The following is a 22455-nucleotide window of genomic DNA, read 5'->3' on the forward strand; positions in this document are numbered from 1 at the left end:
AACGTCGCAGTAAATATAAACTATTCGTCAACCAATATTGCAGCTATTCCAGAGATTATGAATGGACGGGATATACGCCGTCTATCTGTCACTATGCCCAAGAGTATTGAAGTTGATGAGGGTGATTGGTTTGGCAACTTGTGTGGGGTTGAAGTGCTTGATATTGTTGGTGAAGGGTAAAGTATACAGAATGACAAAAAAGGGCATCTTCACATTATGGATTGAGGCACAATCAACTTACATCTTCCTCTATCTTGCCTTAGGTGGATGGAATGTGACGACGTATTCACATGCATCCCTGACTCTGTCCACACCCTCAACATCAACTTTGGAGAAAACCACATCCTATACGACAACCTAGCTGTCCTCGAAATGCTAGTCCGCTACTCTCCCCAAGTCCACACAATCCACTTTACAAACCCTGCCATAATCCAAGTCGAGGACGATACCACAATGTACACACACCCACCAATCCAAATCCAAGAACTACCCTCGTGCATCAAAACTATGAGTGTAATCCTCGACCCCCATTTGGATTTCTATATAACACCCTTCTTTCAAAACTTGCAAATCGTCGAAATCAAATTCTCACCTGTAACAGGTCTTGAACATGGTCTACACGCCGTTGTTCAAAGCGATCTGTCTCGACAACGCCAATTTGATGATTTACGTGAAAGCTTGCCAAAGGAGTTGAAACGCATGACGCTACATCTGCAATACGAATTTGTGGTGGGCAGATCTGGTGGTCGTATGTTTTCATTGGGCCATCAAGATCTCGTTGCGTTGAAACAACTTGTTGTTGAAGTTGTGCAACGTGGTTGTGTGGAAGAAATGAATGTTGTGGTGTTTTGCAATGCTTCGTTTGTTACTTGGTTGAATGGGCAGCTCAGGAGCATGGTCACTGGATGTGGTGCTGCTGGAAAAGGGAAGTTTAGGTATGTCGTGGAGGCTAGCAAGAAGAAGGAGGGTGTTGGTAAAGTTTAGGAGGTGCTAGAGGGGTATGTGTGGGGCATTCAAGTTGTAGTAGTAGGTTTGCGTCAAGTGAAGGGCAAGTGGAGGAATCATTTTTGTGCATATCTGATGCTACCATAGCTTATATGTCAGATTCAACTGCATTTTACATAGTCACGTCTTGTATCAAGTATCAGTTATAACCCTAGTAAATACAATCAAAGCATACGAGTATGAAATGTCGCGAGTTCTGGTAGATTTACGAGGACGAGTTGGAGAAGAATTTCAGACAAAGCAATACGCACCGATGTCTTTGGCTCAACAATCTGTATTTACAATAGATAGATAACAAAACAGTTGATCCTATCCTTCGTAATGCAACCAATTTGTTTCATGAGGCAGCATCTTCCGGCAATATAACATACTCTCTACTCGAAAATCCAAAACGGATATTATCACCAGCCTTCAATTCATAATACCGTGATGCATCAATCTTGTCACCATTTAGGAATGTGCCGTTTGCTGATTCTAAATCAATCACGTATGGTCTACAGAGGAGAGCATTTGTTAGTAAACATTACCAAACAAAACGACACCATTTTTTTGTTGAAGGAACACTCAAATAAAAAAGCAGTTACGTCCAAGCATATCTTACTTTGTGATACGAGTAGAATCTCCCAAATCATTCTTTTCCTGGACTTGACGATACTGTAGTACTGCATGTTGTTTTGAGCAGGAAGGGTGATCTATCGGTATATCAGCTACGAGTCGTTCTCGTCCAATCAGGTAAGCACTTTGGCGATGTACATGTAATAAATCTAGAAAGGAAGAAAAGGAGAAAAGTGGTAAGCACGTTATCAATCGTATCCAGGAACATATTTTCCGCTACAACACGTCCTGTGTCGAGGCAAACCAAATGTGAAAAAAAGGGAGTCTAATTTCGGCAAATGAACATACCAACTTGTTCCTTGCCCTTAAACACATACAACCTCCACTTCTTTGATGATTTCCTGGCTTCAACAGGCTCCGAGTATTTGAGCACGACACCCTTGTATGTGTTTTGGTCTGCAGCTAGTTTTCCAGAGGGTACATAGTTTGGTTCTTCCTTTGCGATTGTTGGTGGGGCTTCCCATCCGTCTCTTCCTTCTTGCGACCTGTCAAGGTAGTGGAATGAGTATATACCAAACAACGAGAAAAAAACCATTCGAACAGTAATGAACACTTGGGTTCTGGGTTGACACACACGATACTTACTCGACACGTTGAGCATGCACACCACGAACAGGATGCTGATCAGCAGCTCCACGTGCTACTGTAGATGATGATGCATTGCCTCTATCCCTTGAGGTATCTAGTTTAGCATGAAAAGTGAGTTATGTGTTTGTCAAAATGTTGGTTGATGTCTCTCCAACAGTACTCGTAGCAAGGCAACACGACGTGTACTCGATATATAACACATTCATACCATGATCCGATTGTTTCCCCCAAGAGTTTCCACTGGCGTCACGACCAACAGCATCTCGATCTCGCTCTCTGTCTTCCCGTGTTTCTTGTCGACGAGGAGGAGGAGGAGATGAGCTCCTCTGTCTTTTCGATGGTCGGTTGTCGCGATGTGGAGATGCGGACCTTCTCTTGTCTCGATTCATGATTGTTGTTATATCGAGTGTTTCTGTGTTGAATGTCAATTAAGTGTGAAGTTTGCAATAATGGAAGAGATCGCATACGTGTACAGTACGCTTGAATCCTTGATAATTTATTCATTGGACGTGCTATTGGCCACTTATAATAGACTTTAAAGGTAAAACCCCAACATTGCTCAAACCAAGCAAAAACACCATAACCATCATACGACAGGACTGGTTATAGCTAATTGTGAGGTGGATCTGCAGTAGAATATTAATTCTCAATAATATTCTGTATTCTACTACGTCAGTGATCGATATTGATATCAGTCGTTTTAGTGCTACTTTTGCCTTGCTCCATTCAAGTTGCTCCATTCAAGCTGAACACTAGGACATTCTTGGCAAAACTTTAGACACGAGAGGGAAGCACAGGGTACATTAGCAGGTGCAAGGTATCACCCTATAGCCAGTACGTTGCAACCAACTGCATCAGCCTGCGTCTCCATTCATCTCCTGCGGTGGTTTGACCCTAAAAATCTACTAGAACGGACATACCCAAGACACATTAGAAGCATAGATGAGATTGATATAGTGCCGCCACTTACATCAACGCATATGGGTACTGCCATCAGGAAGGAGGTCCTCGCCCTCTTCTTCTGGCTCAAGGTCTGGGTATCTATCTGCATCCTTGTGGGATGTTTTGCCTTTATGAGTTTCTCGGTCTGGAGGTATGTAACGGGGCATGGTGCTATAGCGTGTCTTGCATTGCTGTGTATGCAACGCTGGTAGCAGTAGCTCTACCTTAGCTGCGCAGATGAATCTAGTACTTATAATGTGCCACCGTTACAACACCTTCAATTTTGAACATCTTGATACTAAGTCGATCTTATCCAGGTTTCATGAAAATGAAGTGCTTGGTCTCAACAACCCTATCGTCATTATACCGGGTAGTGCATCGTGTGCGTTTGGAAGATCGGGTTATGCAAGGCTAGAACCTCCAGTTCAAAGGGTCATGTATGGTGAGTACATCATATGTATTATACAGTATATTAGATTCCAGGTTAATTGAGTACATTTTATTCTAGGCTTCTCGTTAGACTGGAAGGTAAAACCACCACAAATATTCACTGCACCTAAAGCACAGCCCAGATCAAACCCTCACACCCTCGTCTCATAGAACGACACACCCACCGCCCTCACAACCAGACTGAATAAACTGCCCCCCGCAGTAGTAAACGCCTGGATTTCATTCGACAATAACGGCTTCAATGGACAATCAGCATCAGATCTAAACTGGTTTGGATATGAAACATTCTTACTAGGTGTAGGCACAATCCTGGAAATAACAATGGTGCCACTAGTCGACATGTCAACGATAACAACAGCTACATTTACAAATATCGCTCAGATATGTGCTAGCATTAATTCAAAATACGCTGTGCCCATACTGTTGAGGTTGGGACACGAAATGAATGGAAATTGGGAACCGTATGGGCAGAGACCCACAGTGAGTTTGCTGGATATGTTTGACACGCCACTTAATTTTGACTGTAATGTGCTATGTTTTTCGCTTTGAAACAAAACCTCACAATTTCTCATAAAGGAATATGTCGCTGGATATAAGAGCATGGCGACTATTTTGCGAAAATATACCAATCTGACGGCCATGGTGTGGGCACCTAATATCGGAACATATTACCCGTACGCCAGTCCGACTGCATACCAGCAGATACCGCCAGTCGGGACTGCTGATTTCAAAGCTATGGATACTAATTCGGATGGTGTTATTGATGAAGCTGATGATCCTTATGGACCATGTAAGAAATGTTTCGATGCAAAAAAAGCCTTGCTTGATGGCATCCAGGTGAATAAGTGATTTTTCACACATTTCAAATACTACTAGATTATCCTGGTGATGATTACGTCGATTGGGTCGGAATATCGTTATATTGGTATCCAACTACATTTAGTACAGTACCAACACCAGCTACATATGTCCATGATGCCATGCTTGGAACTGGCCCGGCTATAAACACGGTCGTGGATGCTAATTATAATCTTGCCTTGCACAACTTTTATAATGTGAGTGTCCTGAAAAATGTCAAGAAACGGGACTTTTTCTGGAGCTTAATGCACGAAACTTCTTTACTGGTTGTTGCGAAATGTTGACTCCCACAGGGCAACACATACCTCTCGTTTGAATTCTTTTTTTGTTGCTGTCATTTCTTCTACCATTTCCAGATATCTAATGACAATGTATGCCTTTTTCACAACAGAGATTCGCATTGCAAAAGAACAAACCTTTCTGCTTCCCAGAATCCGGAGCACCAGTGATACGTAACGGTACAGCTGCCGGTGCTGCAGAGCTGAATGTGAAACAAGCGTGGTGGCAACAGGTAAAAAAAGTGTCTGATCGTTAGCATATGTAAAGACAGAACCATGCAGCTCATGCATGATGTTGCTGCATATGAGACTTTTTCTCCTCATTCCTTCTCTCTCCCCGTGTTTGAGTCCTAGGGACATCTTCTCACACTTTATTACCTTTTCTCTAGACACTATCAGCATCAAATTTCGCCACCTTCCCGAAACTAAAACTCGTCGTGAATTTCGAGGAATCCAAAATCCAAGACACATACGTCCAAGACTGGTCACAGACACTAAACCCCACCGTGCGCGTTGCATTCGTTAATGATATCTCAACCACGTACCGGTCTGCACTAATTATGGGTAGTCAGATGACGTTTAATTGTGACGGGAGTGTGACCATGGTTTAATAAGAGAGAGAAGAGGGAGGTTTGTTTTCGGTGTGGGTGAGAGAGGGGATGGTGTTTGATGGAGGTTTTGGGGGAAACCTCCCTTTTTTAAAAGCAAGTATTGAACAAAAACGGCCGCATAAGTTGTTGTAATGTCCCACCTCCTCTTACTAGTATATGTAATATTACTCGATAGCCTCTTCAAATGTGTGTATGCGGCGTTTGTGTTTGTATATCGCGAACAAAAGAAATTCAGTGGAAACGAGTCGATTCCATGTTGGATGGAGGTAGCCACTGCAATGCATTATTACCATCGCTCTGTCTCTTATTGAGCTTGTGGCTGTCGGGAACAAAAAAAGAAATCATCGCCAAACAGGAATTCCAACGTAGAGGTGCAACCACAATCTATTACCCATCTCTCTCACTCCCTTCTATATAATATATGATATCTCAATACCATCAACCAACGCGAGCCAGCTCACACCACTCCACATGATTCTCAACACATACGATGTATAGTCCCAACATCCTTCATCGACTCCAAATTATCCAGATTATTCCACCACGGAAAGAGGAATGAATCAGCAATCAGCGCAAACCATGGTGTTAGTTTGATTTTCTTGTCTTCTGTGAAAAACCAGATATTCATTTCATCAGTATGTGGGTCGTTTTTTGGGCTTGTGTGTGCTGGGCTTACCGGCATCTTTCATCATCTGACGCAACTCATCCTGCGTGACGTATTTGAAATCTTTGACTTCGTTGGGATTGGGGTGGACGGTGACTGTTTTTTGACGGGTTACGAATATGTAGTCGACTAGGGGCAAAAAATATGAATATCTCCAGATTACATTGAAGCTGTAATATTGATCTCTTACTTTCATGTTCACCCCAAACACCATCAGAAGGAGCCAGATAATGTATCCGTGTCAGAAATTTCAGCGAATCTAACGGTATTTCAGCAGACGCAATCCCGAGTTCGTGATCGAGTTTGCGTTGTGCTGCGTTTCTTGCTCCTACAACATGAAAATGCGTGTGAATGGTGGTGAGTTTTTGCAAGTCCATGAAACAAATCCAATGATATATCGCTCGGTTATTTGTTGCTTTGGATTCCATCCCACACACAACACACCTTGCTGATCCTCTTCAATAACCTCATCCTGCACCATAAGTGGATGTGAGCAACACGTATTCGTCCAGTACCCCGGAAAGGTGATTTTCTCATCAGCACGTTGTTGTAGGAGGAGTCTGTTTTGAGAGTCGAACAAAAAGACGGAGAATGCGCGGTGGAGGAGGCCTTGAGATATGTTTTCCATTAGATGGCCTATTGTGGGAAGTGAAAATGAGTGAGAAAGCGCACGTTGATATATTCCAGCAGAATTGTTCGTTATTTTTGTCTTTGGCTGATGGTTCAGCTTGAAATCGAGGCGACGAATATTGCTGCGAATGGCATAGCACGTACAATCCTTTTTTGATTTAGCACCAATTGGCACATCGTCCTTGTCTACGACAATACACATTTCTGACATGAGTCGGACCTAGCCAAGCAAAAAAAAGCCTGTATCAGCAATATCCAATGAATTCATTTCATCTACACAATACATGTCTCTCTCATCACTCGCCTGTTCATCATCATATTGCGACCAATCAACATTTGCCATCTTGTTAATCAAAGTTGCAAAAACTGCTTGTTTTGGGATTGGAAGAGTAGCGACACGGGCGAGTGGGGATGCGAGTAGTCTGGATATTAATTGGTGGTGATGAGCGAGGCGATTCATACACTACTTGGTGGTCTCGCAGCTTCGGGTTGTTTGTTGGGGTGGTGTGATTTCTGCTCAAGTTTGGATTTTGAATGGTTTGGGTTGCGACAGCCAAAAAACCGCATTGGTGGCAGTACAGCATTGAGACGGCTCAAAAACTTTCTATTTCATTTAAATCTGGTATTTGACGCGTTATACATCTTTTCAAACAATTCACTCAAGAACGTGGAATGTCGTTCCAAGACACGATTTCGTTGACATGTTCAGACATCAAGGCTGGATGAACTTGGCTTTCTGATGTGACGAGAACAATTGGAATCCTACATCAAATCATGTTTGTTAGTTTCATCGTACAGTTTTTGGTTGCTTTGCGTCAACACAAAAAAAAACCCTACTCGTCTTCACAAGTACACTTACCCCAACTTCTGAACCCTCGAAACAGCATATGACAAATCATCAGAGTTAGAAGCAAGTACAATCCAGGTATCGTTCTTGGCACCCATGGCAACTTCAATAAGATCAACTGCGGCGGCAGTTTGAGACATCATGTTTTTACCAGCTCGTTCATAGACGTGGACACTAGCGATGGTGCCGTCGCGCTTGAGAGCGAATTTCTGGAGAGTCGCGACTGCATTATCTTGAGAGATTGTAGTTGGGGTTGAGAATGATTTGTCCCAGAAGATTGCGACCTGAAGAGGGATTTGAGGAACGGTTAAGTAAATTGTTTTTGTAGATTTGGAAGACATTGGAACAGAAGGAGAGAGAGTCGAAGCATACCTTGTTACGCGTTGCGGTGGATTTGACTATGGTTCCGTTCGTGCGAGACATTTCTTGGCCGGATGAGCGCGTTGCAACTAATGCGATATTGAAGTGGTGGTTTTGAAAGTGTTAGTTGCGAAAGGTAAACAAAAAAAGAGCTGGATATACCACAGCACACAAGTTGTTCATACCTCGATCACCACCCACGCTCGAATCAGATACCAAATCACTTCCACCCTCAATAGCATTCAAAGCATGGCTTGAAGCATTAAGTGCCTTTGTAGCCAACGCAATAGCCTGCGATGCAGCAACAATTGCAGCCGTAGCAGCCTCCTGGGTGGCTTGATTGTTGGTCGATGATGATCGTGCATTTGGAGCAGGAGCCTGTTTAGCGACAGGTGAAGTCTGGGAGGTGGAGTTGGACTTTCCGGCTGGTGCAGTTGTTACGACGGAAGCGATGGAGCTGGAGACACTTGGTGCTGTGGGGGATGTAGCAGTTGAGGGGCGTGAGATGTTGTTGTTGTTGCCACCACGAGAACGGGAGCGCGAGTTGTTCTTGCGGGATTTGGAACGTGAACGTGAGCGGCCAGAGGAGCCTGAAGCGGCCTTAAGAGAAAGACGGTTGAAGCGTGTTAGGTATGTGACGGTATGACGATGTTGTATTAGCACGTTGGGTTGTTTTTGCTCCAAAACAATACGGCGACAGACCAACATTCCTCGAAAACGATTCCAAATAGGAGCAAATTCTTTACATTCAGCCAACTTACTTGTGCAGGAGGAGCAGGTGCAGGGGCAACAACAACTGGTTTGGGAGGCTCGACTGGAGCTACTACAGCAGGTTTTGGAGGCTCAACAATGACGACTTCTTCTTCCTCTTCCTCCTCATCAGAGTCATTTCCATACCATCCACGTCTAGCAAACATGGCTGCAATAAAATACCAAAATATTAAGAGATCAAACTATTTGAGATTCAAACAACGAGGTTGGATTTTCTTACGAAACAGAGAAACTATGTTTTATTGTTGGGAAGCTGTTTATATTTTCGAATTGCATTGTAAACAAAGAAAAGTGTGGATCTTTTTACGGGTATGTGTTATGAATCTGAATCAAAGAGGAAGGCAAGATCCCATGAAAATCCGAATGTAAATCCTTAGCCTTTAGGAAGCATCCTGAGGAAGGGCAATTTTAGCAGTATTGTTGCCCTTATTGGACATGTGCCTCTGCGACCGGTTGGGTGGAATGCACTTCCGCGTAGAACTTTTGCTTGTTGTTTAGTGAACGCAAGAAATTATAGTTGGTGCCATATGTACTGTTGATAAAGCATCTTATGTTTTCTCTTGACGTAAGGATACGATTTTGTATTCGAAATGTACAAGCTGTTTGGACATCGACAAGTTTGACACTTTAAAACTTGCAAACGACGCAAAGGAGAAACACATCAAGCGACGGCCACTGTGGAGATTGGACGTGCGACTGTAAATAACATGCAGGCATAGACGAGTGATTTCCGAGCCTTCCTTCCGATAACATCAGAGAACTCGCTCTGGCTTACCCTCGGTTTTTTGATTCACTGAAAAAAAGATTCCGCTGCTCTCCAGTCTAGCAAGTTCAAACTCGCAGTTTCTTTTGTCTTAACCCAAAGGAATACAAGCATATCATATATTGATTTATTTGTCTATATACCAAAAATCAACACATTCCAAAAGCTCAAAAACAAGATGGCCAAGGCAGTTCTACATGTCGCACTACTAGTCGGAATCCTGATTCTCTTCTCTGCATTCTACAATGGTCACTTTCCTATAATCCACGATAGGACACCATTTATGAGCCACTCGCAGATGAAGGCTGCCGGAATCAAACCTTTAACGGTGAGCGTTTGTGAACATCGTTTTGATTCATTTCGGATTGATTCAGAGACAGAGTGCTAATTCAATGATGTCTTTATTGTAGGGATACGAGCATCCACATACATTCGTCGGTGTGCTCAGAAATGGAATCTACAATACAAAGAGTACTGTCAAGCCTGTTAGATCAGTCAAGAGTACCAAGTCAGCAAAGACGGCAAAGATAGTCAAGAAGTCAAAGAAGAATTAAACAACGATACCATTCACCTAGCACAATTCCATTAAAATCACACATCTACTTGCTCTAGTAGCGACAGTCTCAAAACATGCTTCATCAGGACCACACACACCATATGTAAAGGAACTCATAGTCTATAACCACTGCATCCAGTAGCGAATCTAATATAAAGACAGTTTGACTTGAGGTTGAATTGGTGTGGTTGAATACCGAAGCAGCAGCGGCGAGTCACTTTGGAAATGGCTCCCTCGACTCTTTCGTATGCCTATGACATTCAGCAAAACGTTGCATACGACACGGTTTAGGCTATAGACCATCATAGTTTGTCGTGTTTGACCTCACAGCGAATTCGTGATGATTCTGTAGCCATTGATAAGATAATGTAGACGTCACAGCGTGAACCGTCTAGAAAATTGTTCCAAATGAAAGAACAAGAGCGTTCGTAAGGTATTTACACTTGACACTCTCGTCGTCAATCAAAGATGCACGGTCTCGACAAATTTGAGAAAATCTGGGCCGATATGGCCACGACCAAGGAGCTTCCAAATCGAAACAGAGCTGGAATACGGCAGGAGGTATGTATCAGACTGTCATATGGCTCCAAAATGCTCATTTACCCCTTGCGTAGTTATTCCAAAATAAAATTCACAAATAAAACACTAATAAACTTGGCTGATGATCAATATCAGGACTGGTCCAACTGGGCCCCGACTCCATTGGAAGATATCGACTCTACATTCGCCCTGCAACAATACCTCCAAGAACAAATCCGACAAGATTCATCTGCAATCACCAAACTCATTCAAGTGCCAGACACTCAGGATGAAGATACTTGGCAATATGAGCATTTGAGGTGTGGTTTCGTGCGTGTTATTATGAAGGAAAAAAATGGAAGATTCTGAAATCGAATGGAATCTGATCGTTCTATCACACTAGGCAAACCTGTTTGGAATTGAATACTTTGGTCGTCATGCTTGAACCTGACTGTACATATGAAACGTGTCCTGAAATGAAGGCTGATGAATGGATGTATTTGTGTGCTGCTCATCTCACTCCACAATCTGTATGTGTTGTTGGAACAGGGGTTTGATCGCATCACTAGTAAGGACTGACACTTTTTTTAGTGTTGTGCTATGGATTACATTATTCACACTTTGGATGGGACCACTGCACTTATGAATAGTCCAAAGTTCTTTCCCTCAAGGTATGATACGAGTGTGGGGTGTGCGACAAACACCAGCATGCAGCAACTGTTGCCTTTTTTTTGCCTCACCACCACTTACGTATTCTTTTACAGGATATCAATGCCAGAAGGATCAACCAAACACTTTTCAAACATTGCTCGTCGACTATATCGCATCTTTGCTCATTCATACTACCATCATCGAGAAATATTTGAAGAATTTGAAGTGAGTCTCGCCAAGTTTGACGTGTGGTCCTTTGCCCATTTTTTTCTGCTTTCACACATCTCATACTTTGAACAGGCCTCGACACACTTGTATGCACGATTCCTGGCCTTTTCCACACGATTCAATTTGATTCAACCAAAGCTTATTATTATACCAAGATCCACTGATGAATAGTTTATTTTGATGGTTGGGACATATATAACATTGCATCTTTTTATATAGAATTATCAAGGATTTGTACGTAGGGCCAGTTGAGGGAGATTTTGCGAGCCGGATGGGCTGGAACGAGCACAGCGACGCGTTTTTCGTTAGAGTACCGTTACAGATGGGCATTTGGATATAATTGTCGGGTTTTTGAGACTCTGTCACTGTGAATTCCTCCTTCCTGATGTTCGCGAATTTAGACTCCGAAAACTTCCTCACTTCTGTCTGACATGCACTTTTGCCCCAAACATCCAACACACTCTAACTAAACCAAGGAAGGGAAAATAAGATGACTATTGCTGTAGGAATCAACGGTTTCGGCCGTATTGGTAAGTGCACTGCATGCTTGTTGATTCTAGTTTTGCTTTCAAATTTTAGCCAGGCAAATTATGGGTCTTGTGTTTGACTTTTATGGGGAGGTCGTGTATGCCATCTAATAACAAGAATACATCCAACCAACAAATATTTCTCACTCTCACAGGTCGTCTAGTCTTTCGAGCATCTCTCGAAAAGACTGAAGTCCTCGTCAAGGCCATCAACGACCCCTTCATTGACTTGGAATACATGGTCTACCTGGCCAAATATGACTCAACCCACGGAAAACTAAAGGCTGACATCCACACTAAAGATGGCAAACTCATCGTCAATGGAAACGAAATCACTGTATTCTCCAAAATGAAGCCAGAGGAAATCGAATGGAAGTCGGCTGGTGCTGAATATATCGTCGAATCTACTGGTGCATTCACTACTGCTGACAAGGCTAAAGCTCACTTGAAGGGTGGTGGAAAGAAGGTTATTATTAGTGCTCCTTCTGCTGATGCTCCCATGTTGGTCTGCGGTATGTGTCATGTGTTAAGGTTTTGAGTTTGACAGCTGGGTGTATGGTTTAACGTGCGAATGTCGGTTATTGCTTGTATTGTGATTGTATTTCTATGGGTCTATTACCCTATCAATCGATCAAGTCAATGTTGAACTTGTTCATTACTACCAAAATCATCAAATTTCAAATCCAGTGCTTTTTTTGCTCATAACGTCAAACTCAAATTTTCTCTAAATTAAACCTCTAGGTGTCAACTTGGAAAAGTACGACCCATCAATGACCATCGTATCCAACGCATCTTGCACCACAAACTGCTTGGCTCCCTTAGCCAAGGTCATCAACGACGAATTCGGTATCAAGGAAGCTCTCATGTCCACCGTCCATGCCGTCACCGCTACCCAAAAGACCGTCGACGGTCCATCTGGAAAGGACTGGCGTGCTGGTCGTGGCGCTGCCCAAAACATCATCCCAGCCTCTACAGGTGCTGCCAAAGCAGTAGCTCAAGTCATTCCTGAGCTAAAAGGCAAAATCACTGGAATGGCATTTAGAGTAGCAAACCCTGATGTATCTGTCGTTGATCTCACAGTCAAACTGGAACGACCTGCCAAATATGAGGAGATTGTTGCTGCCATCAAGAAGAATGCTGATGGGCCATTGAAGGGTATCTTGGGTTACACTGAAGATGAGGTCGTGTCCACTGACTTTTTGTCAGACACTCGATCGTCTATCTTTGATATCAAGGCTGGTATTGCTTTGAATGATACTTTTGTCAAGCTTATCTCTTGGGTATGTTCCAATCCATTGTTCTTTTTCGTTCGTTTATCCGCTTTGTCGTCTTCTAACCGCGTATTGATGCACGAACTAAACTTAATAACTATTTACCATCCACGTTAATAGTACGATAACGAATACGGTTACTCTCACCGGTAATACTTATAGTGTATCTGGAGTCGTTTTTTTGCGAACAATGAATACTAACAAATGAACCCTTCACCCAATAGAGTCATTGACTTGATCATCTACATGGCACACAAGGATAAAGCCGCTGGTTTGTAAAAACGTTTTCGTAAAATGATATAAACGACCCAAATAAAGATCACTTGCTCACATAACTCTCTAAGTGCTCGCATACAGTTGTGTGGCTTGAAGCTTGATCGTTTTTTAACACTTGTGAAGTGGTTTGCACAAGAGTGCTATATTTCTCGCCTTAGCAAGTTGCGCTGTGGTCTTGTCTAACGTGGTGGAAGAGGGGTAGCATACCCTTGAACCAAGACAAAATATCTTTGATAGTTGGTTGAGACTGATGATTTCCAAAAGGCTCGTGCTGTACTCGAGGTGGATATTTTGACAGGGATGAGAAACGCGATTGCGAAGTACGCTTTTTTTGCTCAAGACATCCATCCAGCTGGCATTTTGCTTGACTGAATATTCTCATATACTCTTGTTTCTCAATTTAGGCATTCATGACCAGATTGGCAATAAGATCCACTGTTTGCTGGCGTCCGAGATTTCGTTCCTCTTTAATAGGAGGAATGAGCAGTTGGGAGACAGTTAGCCGCAAAATAAACAGTAACCGAAACAGTAACAGTCAAGGACGTGTTGTAGGAAGGCTACTGACTTCTCACCTCGTTTCTATTGCCACCACCCGTTACCTTTTGTGATATGTACCGCCAACGATTAGATACCCATCAACATTTGTCTGTAATCACACGATTCCATTTGTACCATGCTCAATTTTATTGCATTTGGACACATCTTATAATAAATCTACGCAATGAATGGGAACATGGCTTTTCGACTTCGAGGATATGCAGGGCCAAATTCCTTCTTGTATCGAAGATGCTTCTTGACTGCCCAGTTGTACATGGTGTAGGTACTGATTGCTGTAAAGAGCCAGCCTGACAGATCGTGTTGGTGTTAGTTGTATGTCACCACAAAGCAAGTTCAAACAAGATACTTACTTGCTCCAGAACCATTGATAATGGAAACAGCAAGCCAACCCAAGCATTCGAAAAAGTAGTTTGGACAACTGACCAAATCGAATCCATAACCGTGTGGAATCTTTCTGACCTTGGAGCCTTCAGGTCGAAGATTCATCAAGGTGACGTGATTTAAATAGTTGGAGACTTCAGAGAACTGTTTAGAAATACGAAGAGCTTGTTTGCGATCGAGCATCGAAATCTCTGACGGAAGCACTTTTTTTTAGCTCCCAAAATTTCACACACATACCGCCCAAAGACCAATAAGAGCATACAAGGCAACTTGCGAATGAACACCTTTAGTAATTCCACCATTAAACCCAGGCTGATATGTAAAGTAGGCCAAAAACAATCCTGAAAAGAGCCAGTAGTGTGTGCAATTCTTTGGCAAGTTCATGATTGGCATGGTTTCTGCACTGAATCGATGTACGAATACAGTTTCGTATTCGCGTTTCAGGAAGTGCAGGACTGTTAGGATCAGAGTGACACTAGTAGTATGCAAAAAGGTTGGAGTATGAGTAGTTGTGGAGACACATGCAGAGAGGAAAAGGGGTGGTTTTTTGGTCTAATACCTTTGAATGGTAGAGTGAGGAGCAGGAGCACCCCTGTAGAATATTTGAGGGAAGAAGTAGAATAATGGATGAATCCAGATTGGACCAAAGTATTCAGCCAGAAAGACGGTTCGCCATGAGACTTGTAAACCTGTATGGTTTTGTTGTTTTCCACTGAAGTTTTAGCACATAGAACAAACTGAGAGCGACGAGAGTCGAGTATTACCCAGATCTTTGAATACAATGGTGTCTAAAGAACGGCCAAAAAAAGACAGATTTAGGCTCCCCAATAAGTCCAATAGCTCAAGTTTACTAAGTTTCACATCTTGTACCTCCGTCCTTGATGGAATACTTTGATAAAAGATTTCCGCGTTCCAAAACAACCTTCTCTCCTACATAGCAACAGGAAGTACACGCAAGTCAGGAACTCCACCAAGGTTCAACTGTCCATAATTTGATGTTACCAAAAGTCAGTCTTTGGCGAGTTGGATCGTATTTGGGGACTAACACGGATGGAAAGATGTTAATTAAATGTAATTTAATCTCGTGCTGTCGTTGTCCACGATGCCGCTCATCCCTCTTTAATTCTTCAAAACTGACTTGACACTTACATTGCTTGTGGATTGCAGCACAGACATCGTCAACAGTTGCCGATTTCTCGTCCTTGGATAGCACGAGCTTCTCTACTAGTGCGCTCCCGCTCCGTTTCTTGACTGTAAGATGCATCGTGTCGTGTTGGAATTTTGGATTATTGAAAGCAACAACGTTGAAAGTGACAACCGGCAACAGCCATCAGTATATTTATCCTGGCATCTGCTCATCTGCTTTAACCCCGATTGAAAGATCTCCATTTGAAGCGCTTTACGCGTGCTCGTCCTCACGATGTTCGATAGTGCAGCTTTAGCAGGTACGAATTGACTACAGCAACAACATAGAGAACTAGAGTATCCTATATATCTCGTATTAATGGCTGGCAAAAAGAGATCCAATGAGCTAGAAGCTCCTTCTAGAAGTTCCAAACGAACGATTGTGATTGACGATGACGAGGATAACAGTGCACCACAGAGAAGTGACGAGTTACCTTCAGCTTCGTCTTCGTCAAAAGAAAATGGATCTACTTCACAATTAGTAAGTGGTGTCAAGGATGGGCTCAAATGCTCAACATCAAATCGCGCAGTCCAACTCTTTCCCTTTCTCATGGTAGAATGCCAATAGTAGTACCAGTGCTTCCATCATGTCTTTGGCGTATCTGTCGTCAAGTCTTTCCAAGGACGCCAAGAAGAACGAACTCATCATTCAGGAAACGTTCTTGTTTCTTTTTGTGGACACCCTAGTTGAAATCTGCTGTTGAGCTCATTGCTGTAACCGAGTTGCCCGATCTAGATAGAAACAATGATATTGACAGGAACGAACGTCTCTGTATGACTATGACTATGATGTTGGACCAGGAGCTGGAGTTTAGACCAGACATCTGGAAGACTCTATCACCGCCATATATAGCGGAAGTCTTAGTCGTCAATGGATCAAAGGGAAGCAAGAACTGCTATATTTTGAAGGATGAACGACGGCCAACCGACGTGGAAGGGGTAAAAGGACGGATCTACGAGAAAGTATTTCGAGGTCGATATTATCCGCTGCCTACTCCTCCCAGCATGGTGGGTGCCTTCAATTTCACTGTGGCTTTGCCTGGTGGTATAAGGATGGGCTTTAATGCCAGGCCAGAGCTGGCGGTAGAAAACCTGAAGGCTACGGTCTGTCATAAATGTGGATTCGAGCCATCCGAATACAGATTGACAAGTAACATCGGGTATCCGATGGTCGGAGGGCCTTTGAAGGACTATGATATCAAAGAGGGAGATGAGATCTACCTAACAGTTAGGCAGATGGGGTGTTGAGGGGTTTGTTCCACATTGCGTATGTGAGTAAATGATATAAAATACACAATCTTGTTCCTGTAAATACTTAGAAATGACATCCGCCTTTGTTCATCGCAGGTTTGCAAACTTGGAATCACATGCTTGACAGTCGTCGGACGTGTATTGCACATGCCAACATCGAGTATATTCGAGTGCACGATTTCGTATTGGAGCGTGGGCGACTCGTAGTCGATCCACCATCACATCTACGTGAATACCACACCAAATCCCCACCGTAGCAATCTCCAACACACCTTTGCGTATCAAAACACGAGAATACCATCTTACCCCACTTTCTTTCCAACATCGACGCGTAGCTCTGGTCCGTAGCAATTTAATCACTTTACGAGCCACAAGCATCAGTCTCCTTCCACCTGCCCCAAGCCCATTTTGTTCCCTTCATCCTTTCCCACGAGTGTATCGAAGACAGAGAAGTTCCAGCTGAGTCTCGATATTATTGCTGATTGTCAAGAATACTCCGATTGCTTTCTAGACACGCACAAGAGCTGGTCCAGGCTCCTTGGATATATCGACACCTGCAAAGATCGCAGGTGAATAAGAAGTGATTAGCTAGTCGTAAGCTTCTTTTTTCTTCCACGAAGTTGGTCAATTCTGAGAAAACATACCAGTTTCGAAGATCCCAGGCAACCGCTCATTGAAAATATCCAAAGGCAAACGACTCCAATTGCAAATGCACATGATTAGCCAAAGGCCCACATCCTCTTCCATCTCGAATCTACATAGTCATTCCTCTCAACGCAACATCTCTCGACGCCAAATCCTTAGTGATGGGCACATATCTCTCCATAAACCATTCACCGTGTTTGTTTAAACGGTAGCACAACGCGATCGCATCAGCCCCGTTTATACCCGATGGATGGAATGGCACAAATTCCACGGAAAGGGAATGGTACCCCTAGTATTTGTATCGAGTTCCGTTCAATTCTGCTCCAATACACGTCTTGCGTCCAAAAAAAACACAACGGGCAAAAACATTCAAACTCTCGCGGATTTGCTGACAAGGGGCAAAGCAATAGCCTAAATTCGTTTATTCGTGGCTTTCGGCCTATGATCTTTGATTCTCGTTGCTTACGAGGTCCATTGGATTTTCATCGACCATATTTTCAACGTAGGCGCACCTCGCTTCAAACTCTACTTTCTCGTCCCTTTACACAATCAGTAAACCTCCCACTCTATATTAATCATCAAGGAATTCACTAAATATGAGTGCCTCTCCGTCGCATTCTAGTCTTGAATACCCAACCGTGATCTGCTGTCTTGTTTGCTGTTCTCCTTTGTCTAGCTTAGATCGCAAACAGAAATTGAAGCCTATCACCACAAAATCCAGAGTAAACAAAGATCCAGGACTCAAGATGGCTGGAAAAAAGGAATCCAAACAGGAAGAAGCTCCTTCTGCAAGCTCCAAACGGAAAGCGTTGCTATTATTTTGGCGATCACAAGGCAGACGATATTACTGCTCAACCAAACAACAGAGACAATTCAGCTTCGTCTTCTTCAAAGGAAAATGAGTACAACAAATCATTGGACCTGAAACTGGCACCAAATGCAGACAGCAAGCGCCAATGGTATCAAGCCACGAGAATCTTGAACTATTCACTTGACAGATACAACCTCCACACGTAAGTAGCCTCGCATTCGATCTCTTAATGAGTTCCCTCATCACATCTACCTGAATATTGCATCAAATCCCTACCGTAGCAACCTCCACAACAGGTTTGCGTATCAAAACACAAAACACGAGAATATCACACTACCTCCATATCCTATCCAACATCGACGCGTAACTCCCTTCCGTAGCAATTTACCACGATACAAGCCACATCAAAAGCCGCACGCATCAGTGTCCTCCCACCTGCCTCACCACCAATTCCTTTCCTTCATCCTTTCGCAGGAGTGTATCGAAGACAGAGAAGTTCCGGCTGAGTCTCGATTTATTGCTGATTGTCAACAATACTCCGATTGCTCTCTAGAACCACTGGTTTTAGAGGAATTTTTAACTGGCCTTCGGGCTACACCACATTACAATCCAGAAAAGTAAAGCTGCGTTGTTGGATGGTTGGTGGATGTGGATGTGAGAATGTTGGTGACTAGTTCGTTGTATATAATATGTATGTATGTGTGCGTGCTACGGTCTCATGATGGACACTGTCATCGATACTTGAAATTGACATCAAGAAAATCAAAAGGTGCAATCTTTTGAATGTTGCTGCGACAAGTGAACAGGGCTTTAACAAGGAAAGAGGAGATACATTCCTCTCGTTTCATGTTACAGTACTACGAAGGATCAGTCGCTAGTTCATTAGTGCTGCTATCAAAGATTCTGTCCGCAGCAATGATGGTGCTTTGGTGACTTGACACAGTTGCGAGTTTTCTTTGGGAGTAGAAGAACAATTATATCAGCATATCGAGTATTTTTTGGTAAACTGCTCTGGAATGTCTGTGAAAGATCGTGGAACTGGGTCAGTTTTGCAGACACAAAAATGGACACAATTTCTTAGCTGCGACAGGGAAACATATATTCCACAAGACACCCTAACTACTACATTATGACCCTAATACACACGCTTTACCGGTGGTATACTGTGCATCTCGGCCTCATCAAGAGTCTTGTCCTGCACCGGTCGATAACTGACTTTTGTCGTACCAGTTTCGTCGTTTCTCCACGTGAGACTGTGTTTTGTCCAGTTAGCATCATCACGATCCTTGAAATCCTCTCGTGAATGGGCTCCACGAGATTCTTGACGAGCTTCGGCGGCATACATTGTTTGTACAGCATTCGTCATGAGGTTTTGTAACTCGATAGCTTCTATCAAGTCAGTGTTCCTATAAAAGTTTATTGATTTAGTTGTTTGTGTGAATCACAGTAGACGGGGCGGCAAAAACACGCAACTGTCTACTAGTATGTACCCAACAACTTACCAAACCATACTACGATCATACAACTTGACATCCTTTAGCGACGACGCCAATGCATCAAGTTTCTTAACTCCTTCTTCCAACGACGATGCCGTCCTAAACACCCCAGCGTCACGTTGCATAGCCCGCTGCATATTCAATCTTACATCAGCAACACTAGCGCCACCACTAGCATATCGAAGTTTATCCAGATTGGCAATCGACTGTGCGCCTGCGTTTTTAGGTAGATCTGGTTGTGGTGCACCGGGTGTAGTGCATTGACCTATATGGAGAGCCGCTGCTCGACCGAATACGACCAGGTCCAATAGTGAGTTGGCACCTAGTCGGTTTGCGCCGTGGACGGAGACACAGGCTGCCTCACCGACGGCGTACAGGTTCGGGATTATTTTGTCTTGGCCGTTCTAGTGGTGGTAAGGTGTGAGATGTGCGCCAAAAAACGTGGACAAGGGAAGAGAGTATACCTCGTGGGTAACGACTTCACCAGTGAACTTGGTTGGGATACCACCCATATTATAATGTACAGTTGGCAACACTGGTATAGGCTCCTTGGAGATATCGACACCGGCAAAGATGGCAGCTAAGTACGTAGGCATTAGGTGCTGCTTTGTTTTTCTCTACAACGTTGGTCAAATTCAATGCCACATACCAGTTTCAAAGATCCCAGGCAACCGCTCATTCAAAATATCCAACGGCAAATGACTCAATTGCAAATGAACATGATCAGCCAAAGGCCCACATCCCCTTCCATCCCGAATCTCCATGGTCATGCCTCTCGACACTACATCCCTCGACGCCAAATCCTTGGCAGTAGGAGCATATCTTTCCATAAACCGTTCACCGTGCTTATTCAAGAGGTAACCACCTTCACCACGCGATCCCTCCGTAATTAAACACCCAGCTCCGTATATGCCTGTTGGATGGAATTGCACAAATTCTAAATCCTGTAATGGGAGTCCAGCTCTAGCTACCATGGCACCACCATCACCGGTACATGTGTGTGCAGACGTGCATGAAAAGTAGGCACGGCCGTATCCGCCGGTTGCTAATATTGTCTTTTGGGCTCGGAAGCGATGCAGTGTGCCGTCTTCCATGTTGAAGGCCATTGCGCCGAGACAGACGCCGTCTTCCATTATTAGGTCGAGGGCAAAGTACTCAATAAAGTAGCTCGCGTCGTATTTGAGTGATTGGCCGTATAGGGTGTGAAGAAGGGAATGTCCTAGAGCAAATGTTGATTAACACAGAGGCAAATATAACTGCCTGGAAAGGTAAGATCACCTGTTCTGTCAGCTACAGATGCGCATCGATACGCTTGACCACCCTTGCCGTACTTTAAACTTTGACCACCTAATGGTCGTTGATAAATCTTGCCAGCCTCATTCCTAGAGAACGGCATTCCCCAATGCCTAGAACGAGAATCGATAAGTAAAGTCGAGGGATCAAAGTAGCATTGCGTTGACCGCAAAAAAATGAAAGCTCCTAACGCACGATACTCACTCAAGTTCAACGACAGCATTCGTCGCCTCTTTACACATATAGTGAATGGCATCTTGATCTCCCAGCCAATCAGCACCTTTCACAGTGTCATATGCGTGCCATCTCCAATCGTCTTCCACCATATTACCAAGGGCAGCATTGATACCACCTTGAGCAGCGACAGTGTGTGATCGAGTAGGGAACAGTTTTGTGATGCACGCTGTGGAGAGTCCCAATGCAGCAGTACCTAAAGAAGCTCTCAGGCCAGCACCACCAGCACCGATCACTGAGTTCAACGTGTGTGAGGGATGGCGTTTGGTAGCGCAACGACAAAAAACGACTTGCCCAAGACATCGTGTGTATGATCAATTATAGGATAAGCAGATGATATAGGGGTCTATGTGACGTAGAAACGTATTTAGTGCCAACATAGATGATAACTTCGTCAACTTGGTGAATCCGTAACGCTCCGATGCCTTGTCTGACGTCACAAAATCCACTGATTCTCACCTCTGCAGCTCTAGCTTTGAGTGGTCGTGACGAAACTATTCCATGGACAGAGCTGGAAGAATGGAACTTCTTTCTCAGAGCTACATTTAACCGCTTGGTTAGCTTGTTCCTTTCGTAGTTCACCACGAAACATGACGTTCACCTTTTGCGACCTTGAGCTATATAAAAGTAGGGCAGTTTAGAGTCAATTCCTATTCGAATGATGAGAAAATCGCGTATTTCTGCTTACGGTTTCTCTTAGACCAGCGTTTGCAAACATCCTCGAGCTCAACCTTTTTGTCAATGATTAGCAAACAAAATTATCGATCGCTGTAAGAGATATGACCTCTCGACCAATTCTACCAAAAGGATCCGTTACATTGAATGTACCGCCACCTGATGCCCGTGCTATACGAAGAGAAAGGAATCGTGACGCTCAAGAACGACGTCGAAGTAAGTTGGCATGTTTGAAGTCCTGTATGTTTCTTGTTCGAACTGTACTAACTTTTACTGTCAATTTAGCACGTATAAAGGAGGAAAACAGGACTATATCAGAGCTTCAAACTAGAGTGGCCTTCTTGGAAGAACAAAACGAAACATTGGCCCAAAACAATATACACCTAAAGCAACTTGTTGCTTTCGCCTTGAGTGCTTGGATGGACGACAACTCGTGCAAAGCTAGCAACGAGTCGGAAAAGATGGATTGTAGATATCAGGCCGTCCTTGCTGCTGCCGAGGCTTTATCATCTCTAC

The 22455-nt window shown here is 43.5% G+C and overlaps 7 protein-coding genes across 7 annotated transcripts; 3 read left to right on the plus strand and 4 right to left on the minus strand.

Moving 5' to 3' along the window:
- Positions 1-1342: 1342 nt before the first annotated feature.
- On the minus strand, positions 1343-2597 carry SmJEL517_g05037 (uncharacterized protein; the record flags this gene model as incomplete). The annotated part of the gene is made up of 5 exons (XM_031170965.1): positions 1343-1499; positions 1607-1769; positions 1909-2105; positions 2206-2302; positions 2417-2597. 5 exons carry the CDS (start codon positions 2595-2597, stop codon positions 1343-1345), a joined length of 795 nt encoding a protein of 264 aa, XP_031023032.1.
- Positions 2598-3188: 591 nt separating this feature from the next.
- On the plus strand, positions 3189-5347 carry SmJEL517_g05038 (mannan endo-1,4-beta-mannosidase; the record flags this gene model as incomplete). Its single annotated transcript, XM_031170966.1, has 8 exons — positions 3189-3301; positions 3468-3592; positions 3659-3678; positions 3751-4080; positions 4177-4390; positions 4477-4655; positions 4850-4969; positions 5126-5347. 8 exons carry the CDS (start codon positions 3189-3191, stop codon positions 5345-5347), a joined length of 1323 nt encoding a protein of 440 aa, XP_031023036.1.
- A 387-nt stretch (positions 5348-5734) lies between these two features.
- IDI1 (isopentenyl-diphosphate Delta-isomerase) lies at positions 5735-8765 on the minus strand (the record flags this gene model as incomplete). Its single annotated transcript, XM_031170967.1, has 11 exons — positions 5735-5742; positions 5837-5953; positions 6024-6140; positions 6202-6339; positions 6456-6647; positions 6786-6861; positions 6919-7063; positions 7501-7772; positions 7861-7937; positions 8034-8448; positions 8610-8765. The coding sequence occupies 11 exons, from the start codon at positions 8763-8765 to the stop codon at positions 5735-5737; spliced, it is 1713 nt and encodes a 570-aa protein (XP_031023035.1).
- Positions 8766-10406: 1641 nt separating this feature from the next.
- Positions 10407-11507, plus strand: SmJEL517_g05040 (uncharacterized protein; the record flags this gene model as incomplete). Its single annotated transcript, XM_031170968.1, has 6 exons — positions 10407-10499; positions 10614-10777; positions 10861-10987; positions 11049-11128; positions 11222-11333; positions 11409-11507. 6 exons carry the CDS (start codon positions 10407-10409, stop codon positions 11505-11507), a joined length of 675 nt encoding a protein of 224 aa, XP_031023050.1.
- A 319-nt stretch (positions 11508-11826) lies between these two features.
- SmJEL517_g05041 (glyceraldehyde-3-phosphate dehydrogenase (phosphorylating)) lies at positions 11827-13413 on the plus strand (the record flags this gene model as incomplete). Its single annotated transcript, XM_031170969.1, has 5 exons — positions 11827-11866; positions 12019-12375; positions 12605-13143; positions 13255-13283; positions 13359-13413. The coding sequence occupies 5 exons, from the start codon at positions 11827-11829 to the stop codon at positions 13411-13413; spliced, it is 1020 nt and encodes a 339-aa protein (XP_031023051.1).
- Positions 13414-14124: 711 nt separating this feature from the next.
- SmJEL517_g05042 (uncharacterized protein) lies at positions 14125-15613 on the minus strand (the record flags this gene model as incomplete). Its single annotated transcript, XM_031170970.1, has 8 exons — positions 14125-14255; positions 14319-14493; positions 14587-14824; positions 14909-15038; positions 15114-15137; positions 15220-15279; positions 15352-15390; positions 15499-15613. 8 exons carry the CDS (start codon positions 15611-15613, stop codon positions 14125-14127), a joined length of 912 nt encoding a protein of 303 aa, XP_031023052.1.
- A 3763-nt stretch (positions 15614-19376) lies between these two features.
- SmJEL517_g05043 (succinate dehydrogenase) lies at positions 19377-21982 on the minus strand (the record flags this gene model as incomplete). The annotated part of the gene is made up of 10 exons (XM_031170971.1): positions 19377-19647; positions 19744-20141; positions 20202-20317; positions 20387-20956; positions 21016-21143; positions 21235-21460; positions 21511-21610; positions 21724-21803; positions 21866-21881; positions 21953-21982. The coding sequence occupies 10 exons, from the start codon at positions 21980-21982 to the stop codon at positions 19377-19379; spliced, it is 1935 nt and encodes a 644-aa protein (XP_031023053.1).
- Between the last annotated feature and the right edge of the window lie 473 nt (positions 21983-22455).

This window comes from Synchytrium microbalum (genome assembly GCF_006535985.1).
Source record: "Synchytrium microbalum strain JEL517 chromosome Unknown SmJEL517_scf0041, whole genome shotgun sequence".
Lineage (NCBI taxonomy): Eukaryota > Fungi > Chytridiomycota > Chytridiomycetes > Synchytriales > Synchytriaceae > Synchytrium > Synchytrium microbalum.